The sequence below is a fragment of the Oncorhynchus kisutch genome, linkage group LG27, assembly GCF_002021735.2.
Source record: "Oncorhynchus kisutch isolate 150728-3 linkage group LG27, Okis_V2, whole genome shotgun sequence".
NCBI lineage: Eukaryota > Metazoa > Chordata > Actinopteri > Salmoniformes > Salmonidae > Oncorhynchus > Oncorhynchus kisutch.
Genome location: NC_034200.2, coordinates 38,565,093 through 38,573,327, shown reverse-complemented (window position 1 = coordinate 38,573,327; position 8,235 = coordinate 38,565,093). Strand labels below are relative to the sequence as shown.

The 8,235-nt window shown below is 43.7% G+C and overlaps 1 protein-coding gene across 2 annotated transcripts; it reads right to left on the bottom strand.

Moving 5' to 3' along the window:
• Window positions 1-2,947: 2,947 nt before the first annotated feature.
• Window positions 2,948-7,765, bottom strand: lg27h7orf25 (linkage group 27 C7orf25 homolog). 2 transcript variants are annotated; one of them, XM_020463190.2, is made up of 3 exons: window positions 7,648-7,765; window positions 4,875-5,112; window positions 2,948-4,612 (listed from the first exon to the last, which is right to left on the bottom strand). In XM_020463190.2, exons 2-3 carry the CDS (start codon window positions 5,094-5,096, stop codon window positions 3,503-3,505), a joined length of 1,332 nt encoding a protein of 443 aa, XP_020318779.1. In that variant the 5' UTR covers window positions 5,097-5,112; window positions 7,648-7,765; the 3' UTR covers window positions 2,948-3,502. The 2 variants fall into 2 exon arrangements, with proteins under 2 accessions (XP_020318779.1, XP_020318778.1); XM_020463189.2 differs by having other exon boundaries at window positions 7,604-7,761.
• Between the last annotated feature and the right edge of the window lie 470 nt (window positions 7,766-8,235).

Genomic DNA, 8,235 nt, shown 5'->3' with positions numbered 1-8,235 from the left:
ATAAATACAGGCAAAAAAACAATTGCAAACTTGTCTCCTTCATTCCACAATATTCAGTGCACCATGCTCTACCAACTGAGCCACACAGGACAGTGGTGATGTCAGATGTTTTGCTATACAACATGTCATACGGTAATTCTACGAGCTTAACGTAGCTACAGATAACAGTATGACCATTGAGTAAGACATATTTTTCCTTGAGCCTCCATATCATCATGTGAGAAGCAACATTTGCACAATGACAAAGTGTGTGGTGGGGGGGTGGGGGCCTCTGGAAAGAGCTCAGACTTTCCGACCTGAAGATTACTGACTTCATGATTACACCTCGTATTTTTCCCAGTTGTTTTGAATGTGGCATAATTCCTTCCAAATGGACCAATTAGAACCTGTAACACAGATACTCATAACACTGTACATGTAGCCTTATCCCATTGGACAGTTGATCTAGCCTCATTTTACATCTCAGATGTGTATAGTATAAAGCTGGATTTATGAGTTAGCCAGCGAACTTTGATTAACAACCAGAAAGCTAAACTTAGATGTGTTTTTGGTTGTTGAGTGAATTAGACCATTCCCATTTCAAGCCATCTTTCCTAAATAAATAAAAAAAAGTGTTATTACAGATCATTTAGGAAAGTTTGCTGGCTAACTCAATGATCCCGTTTTGTAGTATACCCCTCAGCTGAACAAGCGGTGATATTTCAATATTAGCACTTGACAATTTCAAACGGACCTAAAAAGATACCACCTGGGAAAAATATGCCCCCTTTCCAAACATATCCCCAAAAATATAGACAAGACGAAACATTTCCTCCTGAAAGGCAAGTAGATTGAGGAGCATTCTGAAAGGATTCAGACCGCTTCACATTATTACATTACAGCCTTGTTCTAAAATTGATTAAATTGCACCCCCCCCCCTTCAAATCTACACACAATACCCCTTAATGACATCACAATAACCCATAACGACCAAACCATTTAAAAAAAAAACATTTTAGGAAAATGTGTTACAAATTTTTACCCTAAGTATTCAGACCCTTCACTCAGTACTTTGTTGAAGCACCTTTGGCAGCAATTACAGTCGAGTCTTCTTGGGTATGACGCTACAAGCTTGGCACACCTGTATTTGGGGAGTTTCTCCCATTCCTCTCTGCAGATCCTCTCAAGCCCTGTCAGGTTGGATGGGGAGCGTTGCTGCAGTTATTTTCAGGTCTCTCCAGAGATGTTCGATTGGTTACAAGTCCGGGCTCTGGCTGGGCCACCCAAGGACATTGAGATTTGTCCCAAAGCCACTCCTGTGTTGTCCTGTTGGAAGGTGAACCTTCGCCCCAGTCTGAGGTCCTGAGCACTCTGGAGGAGGTTTTCATCAAGGATCTATCTTTACTTTTCTCCATTCATCTTTCCCTCGAGCCTGACAAGTCTTCCAGTCCCTGTCGCTGAATAACATCCCCACAACACCTGACCAAGGCCCTTCTCCCCCAATTGCTCAGTTTGGCTGGCTGCCAGCTCTAGGAAGAGTCTTGGTGGTTCTAAACTTGATCCATTTAAGACATTTTTTGGTACAATTTCCCAGATCTGTGCCTCGACACAATGCTGTCTCGGAGCTTTACGGACAATTCCTTCAAACTCGTGGCTTGGTTTTTGCTCTGACCTGCACTGTCAACTGTGGGACCTTATAAAGACAGGTGTGTGTCTTTCTAATCCATTGAATTTACCACATGTGGACTCCAAACAAGTTGTAGAAACGTCAAGGATGATCAATGGAAACAGGAAGCACCTGAACTCAATTTCAAATCTCATAGCAAATGGTGTAAATAAAGCTATTTCTGTTTAATTTGCAAAAAGTCTAAACACCTGTTTTCACTTTGTCATTATGGGGCAGATTGATTTGGGGGGGGGGGGGAAATAATAATTGAATTAATTTCAGAATAAGGCTGACATAATGTGGAAAAAGTGAAGGAGTCTGAATACTTTCCGAATGCACTGTAGGTACTAAACTCAGCAAAGAAGCGTTCCTTTTTCAGGACCCTGTCTTTCAAAGATAATTTGTAAAAATACAAATAACTTCACAGATATTCGCATTTATCGTCAAAGGAATGAGCGTTACACCGAGACCTGTACTCTGGAGCAGCATCGATTTGGAGGTGGAGGGTCTGTCATAGTTTGGGGCAGTGTGTCACAGCATCATCGGACTGAGCTTGTTGCCATTGCAGGCAAACTCAACGCTGTGCATTACAGGGAAGACATCCTACTCCCTCATGTGGTACCCTTCCTGCAGGCTCATTCTGACATGACCCTCCAGCATGACAATGCCACCAGCCATACTGCTCGTTCTGTGCGTGATTTCCTGCAAGACAGGAATGTCAGTGTTCTGCCATGGCCAAAGAAGAGCCCGGATCTCAATCCCATTGAGCACATCTAGGATGTTGGATCGGAGGGTGAGGGCCATTCCTCCCAGAAATGTCCAGGAACTTGCAGGTGCCTTGGTGGAAGAGTGGGGTAACATCTCACAGCAAGAATGGGCAAATCTGGTGCAGTCCATGAGATGCACTGCAGTACTTAATGCAGCTGGTGGCCAGATACTGTTGATACATCAGATACTGACTTTGATTTTGATCCCCCCCAATTCAGTTGACAGTGAGTGGATTTTTTTTTTTTGTTGCAGAGTTTATATTAACCAGTAGGCCGATGTGATTGGTAATAACGAGAGGATAAGTATCCAACAGGTTTGTTGGATTAAAGCATACAGTCTTAAATTGTAGGCCTACACAAGAATATAGTGTGATAGCTTTTGCCTTGAAATGGTTCATTGGATTAAAAAGTGCTGTAAATTCTGCACTGGTCTCACATGATTACAATGAAACGCCATGGTCATTGGAGCAGTTTAGAGCCACACACAAAATGTTTAATGAAATACCTTAATTCAATAAAATTGCATGTCTAAATTTTTTGTTTGAGATGCTTTATTCACATGTAATTCAGACTTGCAATACAAGAAAACAAATATACTTCACCCTCAGCACATAGGGCCAAAGCCGTTTTTTTTTAATTGCCCTAAAATACAATACACTGATATTTCATCATATCAATAACTATTTTTGCATATACAGTATAGGCTACACAACAACTATCACCAATGTCTGCAGTTGTTGCAAAAATAATGCTCATGTACCGACGGCATATTAAACTAAACCAGTAGTGGTTTTTCAACTGAGCACAATGCCTTTACATTTCAGTGACACATAGCAAAAAGCTGTGATATATATTGTGTCTCCCTCCCCTCCCCGCCCTCCAAAAAAGAAAAGAGTTCTCTGTTCTGGCCCAACCCATTTAATTACTCTTCAGTGGTATATTCCACACCCCTTTAATTAATGTCTGTTCAGTGGTACATTCCACAAACATTGTCTCCTTCCTTAATTTTCTCCTTCCTGTTTACTGTCGGAGCCCTTCGCTCATCATTAGTCTTCTTCCTCCTGCCGCTGTGGGGTGTTAGTTCTCCCTCTCATATGGGTGTGGCCCTCCACTCCTTGCCCTCCGTCAAGGCGCGCGGTTGGTGGATGAACACGCTATACCGCACACCCTGATTGGCCGCCGCCCTCACAAAGCCACTGTTCGCCGTCATTGTGACTGCCCGTAGTGTGTCACCGGTGCCGAAAATCATGAGAGAGCGGGGATTCACCTTGGAGCTGGCAGTGAGGCGCTGGGTGCGCTCCGACGGCTGGTCGGGTACCACCCGTAGCCGCCTCAGCAGCTCATCGGCGCGCACCTTCTCGCCGGGGCCGCCGAGCGTGTCCAGGATGACGCGGAAGTCGTTTACGGCCGACTGGCACGCGTACAGCTCCTTGCCCGCCATGAACTCCTGGAGGCGAGGGAGGACCTTGTCCTGACGCTCCTGGGCTGCCTGCTCAGTCAGCACCTGCTCCTTGAAGGCCAAGCGGCAGTGGCCGTGGCTCAGTGACGACACGTACGTAATGAGTGTAGTGATGTCCAGGTTGGCCCGCCGGCACACATCTACCTTGACTTCGGTGGGGAATGCCAGGCTGGCCACGATGGTGTCGCGGTCAACTCGCGTGTGCTCGACATCTTCGTCGTCGTCGTCTTCTTCGACAAAGTTTTCAACGTCTTCATCTTCTTCCGCTGCCTTGCCTTCTCGCTCTTCCTCTTCGTAGCAGTGTTCCATACCCTCCTTGTTTGCTCCCTCCCCCTCTTCCTCCTCGCTTCCTTCCTCCTCCGCCATCACCAAGTTTACCGCCACGATGTCCCCGCGCACCGAGATGCCAATCTCTCTCAGGCGGTCGGCCATTGGGCTGGAAACGCCATTGTAGAAGGCAAAGATAATGTGTGGGTTGCTGTACTGCACAGGCTGCTGGCGGCTGGCCTGCAGGAAGTCCTCAGCTTGCTCCACCACACTCTTGTCGCCGTACTGGCCCCGACCCTGCCAGATGTTGTGCAGTGCCTCTGCCTTGCGCCCAATAGCCTTGACCCAGGTGTGCCCGCCGTTGGCCACCACGTCCACCACCAGAGTCTGCTTGGTGCCGCCGGCGTCCTCGTAGGCGAACACATGCAGCACGCTCACCACCATCTCCAGTGACTCCGCCGACTCCACAATGGCCTGTTTTCATATAGATTTATTGGAAAGATTTACAAAAACAAATACAAGTTAATGTGAATACAACAATACACAGTAAAAAAAACAGTGAAGATTAAACCAAAAAGTCAACCAACATATTTCCAATATGGTCCTCGTTGTCAGATGGGTAAAACAATGGACAGCTATAGAGCAAGACTAATTGTCCATTGGGCACTCTAAAAATAGGAACCGTTTCAACATAATTCAATTGGAAAATACATACAATATTATAAACAAGACCCACCTTCAGGTGTGTGAGGTTGGTGCTCTGCAGGTGGGACTCCTTGATGAGCACCTTGCCCGCCTCCACCTTGGTCAGGAACTTGAGCTCGGCTCGCAGCTTGCTGCAGAGCTTGGCCCGGCCCTCCACATCGCGCACCTGCCTCGCACAGAGCTGGTCCACACGCTTGAGCAGCTCTTGGGCCACCTGGATACGCTCCTGCAGCATGGAGTGTGTGGCGGCCATCTTTGGTGCATTATTCCTGAAGAGACAGACCAAGGATAGACTCACACATTAGGGTGGTTGCTTACACCACCAATAACATAACTTTGATGTTCTTAAGCATGCAGACTCTGCGTTGATCTGTAAATGTAGTAAATGTGAAAAACTAATACAAACATTGGATTTCAAAAACATGATACGATCAACTACACAATCATTTTTGTGTATCAACACAAACTACAACGTCTATCCTTACTCAACATTCAATTTAACCAAAGCGCCTGAATATACCGTTTGTTTCAGCATGGGAAGGAACATTCAAAATCAATCAACAAACTCCATATTGGGCTATGTCAATTTACATAATAACACTAGTGAGTGTTAGAATCACACGTGGCTCTTTCAGAACTTAATTGTAAACGAGTCAAACAGAGACGGAATTCCAACTGGGTGTGGGCGAGTAAACATATCAGTATCCAAACCGTATTATTATTATTTGTAAGAGAATAATTTACAGGGAGCAGCAGATTGCCAGTTGTCTTAGATAAAAATGCCTTCAGAAAGTATTCAAATCAAATGTATTTATAAAGCCCTTCGTACATCAGCTGATATCTCAAAGTGCTGTACAGAAACCCAGCCTAAAACCCCAAACAGCAAGCAATGCAGGTGTAGAAGCACGGTGAAGCAGGTGTGTAGAAGCACGGTGAAGCAGGTGTGTAGAAGCACGGTGAAGCAGGTGTGTAGAAGCACGGTGAAGCAGGTGTAGAAGCACGGTGAAGCAGGTGTAGAAGCACAGTGAAGCAGGTGTAGAAGCACAGTGAAGCAGGTGTAGAAGCACAGTGAAGCAGGTGTAGAAGCACAGTGAAGCAGGTGTAGAAGCACAGTGAAGCAGGTGTAGAAGCACGGTGAAGCAGGTGTAGAAGCACGGTGAAGCAGGTGTAGAAGCACAGTGAAGCAGGTGTAGAAGCACGGATTCACATCCTTTGACTTGTTCCAAATGTTGGTGCCTGGATTCAAAACTGATTTAAATCTATATTTTCACACACACAAAGTGCAAACATGTTTAGAAATGTTTGCAAATCTATTGAGATAGAAACACAAATCTCCTTTACATAAGTATTCATACCCCTCAGTCAATACTTTAGAAAATAACCTTTGGCAGCGATTACAGCTGTGAGTCTTTTTGGGCTAAATCTGAAGTTTCCACACCTGGATTTTGCTACATTTACCCATAATTTCTTTCAGAATTTTTCAAGTTGTCAAATCAATTGTTGATCATTGCTACACAACCATTTTCAGGTCTTTCCATATACTTTTTTCAAGTATATTTAAGTCAAAACTCGGGTCACTCAGGAATTTTCCCTGTCTTCTTGGTAAGCAACTCCAGCGTAGATATGGACTTGTTTTAGGTTACTGTACAGCTAAAAGGGAAATTAATCTCAGAGTGTCTGGTGGAAAGCAGACTGAACCAGGTTTTCCTCTAGGAATTTGCCTGTGCCTAGCCCCATTCTGTTTATTTTTTTTATTTTTATCCTGAAACTCCAGTCCTTATCGATTACAAGCATACCCATAACATGATGCAGCCACCACTATGCTTGAAAATATGGAGTGGTACTCTAATCTGTTGTATTTGCCCCAAACATAACACTTTGTATTCAGGACAAAAAGTGAATTGCTTTGCCACATTTTTTTGCAGTTTTACTTTAGTGCCTTGTTGCAAACAGGATGCATGTTTTTGGAATATTTGTCATCTAGTTTAACATTGTTGAGTGACTACAATGTTTTTGATTCATCCGGTTTTCTCCCATCACAGCAATTTTAAACTAACTGGTTTTAAAAAGTCACCATTGGCCTCATGGTGAAATCATTCCTCTCCGGCGACAGAGTTAGAAAGGACGCCTGTGTCTTTGTGGATGGTGTATCTATACACCCAGTCACTACAAAGTGTAATTAACTGCTCAAAAGGGATATTCAATGTCTGCTTTTTATAGGGATGTGTGAAGGCAGTCACCCCCAAAAAATAATGAATTAATTTAAAACATTTTCAAATTCAGGCTGTTAACATAACAAAAATGTGGAGAAAAAAAAGGTCTCAATACTTTCTGAAAACACTGTAGTTTTAGTACTAGAGCACCAGTTGCTTGCAGAGTTCATTGTTCCTAGTGCTATACGGAATGTTTTCCCCGATGCACCGCCTGTGACACAGCTAACTTTGTAACAAATTAACATCAGTTGAGTAGAAGCCCGTTATTACAGGTCAGCTATGTGTTTTATCGACAAACAACAACAAAAAACGCCCTTACAACATGCTAACAACTAGTATCTCGTTCGTTTTTCCCGTTTACTAGTGGTTGTCGGTAGCTAACATATGCTTTCATTAGCAACATTAACCAGCTAGCTATAGCTAAAGTTTGCTTACACTACCGACTGTAGTGTGCCTGTCAAATTGAGATTATGTTTGGGTTTTAATTTTAACAAAACGAAACACCGCACAGTATGAGAATGTATCATAAGTATTCAAAAACACTTACGGTCCAAAAAAAGCCGGTAAATTACTATGCTGCGTTGCAGCTACCTTGATACGTGTACCCCGGGCCCGGTGACGGTGCTTGTCCGCCTCTCAGCTGTCTGTTCGGTGGCGCGCTCTGCTCATATCAAGCAGAATGCAGTGAAACAGTTGGAAAAAATACCTCTGTCGCCATCTACCTTGGAGTTGAAGTAGGTCTACTCTCACACCATTTAAAATAGGCTTACTTTATTTGAATCTACAAATCACAAGTGAACGCCTTTTCATCAATGTATGTGCTATTTGCACCGAAAATTCAGCCTCTCTTTGAAAAAAAACAACAACAAAAAAACATCACAACTACACAATTCAACACACAGCAGACAACTGGTTCCCTTCTAACCATGACTACAATTGAGAGTAATAGTAATGTTGTCTTTTTGTAGGCACGGACTCTGCCATGGTTCTGTTGAACAAACCCCTTGGAGAAACACATTTAGTTTTTGTATGGGTTTTGGAAAAACGCTGAAAATAAGGTCTGCTGTAAACAGACTTAGAACAAAACATACAAGATCTCAGGACTATGACATAATCTTCATCAGCTAACATCACTTTTGTTTGGGGGGGGGGGACTTGAAATGTGGAAGCATTTATGAA

Excerpts from the sequence above, each read along its gene's own strand:
- lg27h7orf25 (XM_020463190.2), bottom strand. The coding sequence starts at position 5,096 with ATGGCCGCCACACACTCCATGCTGCAGGAGCGTATCCAGGTGGCCCAA. Across the intron at positions 4,613-4,874 it reads CCAACCTCACACACCTGAAG|GCCATTGTGGAGTCGGCGGA; the intron begins GTGGGTCTTGTT and ends ATATGAAAACAG.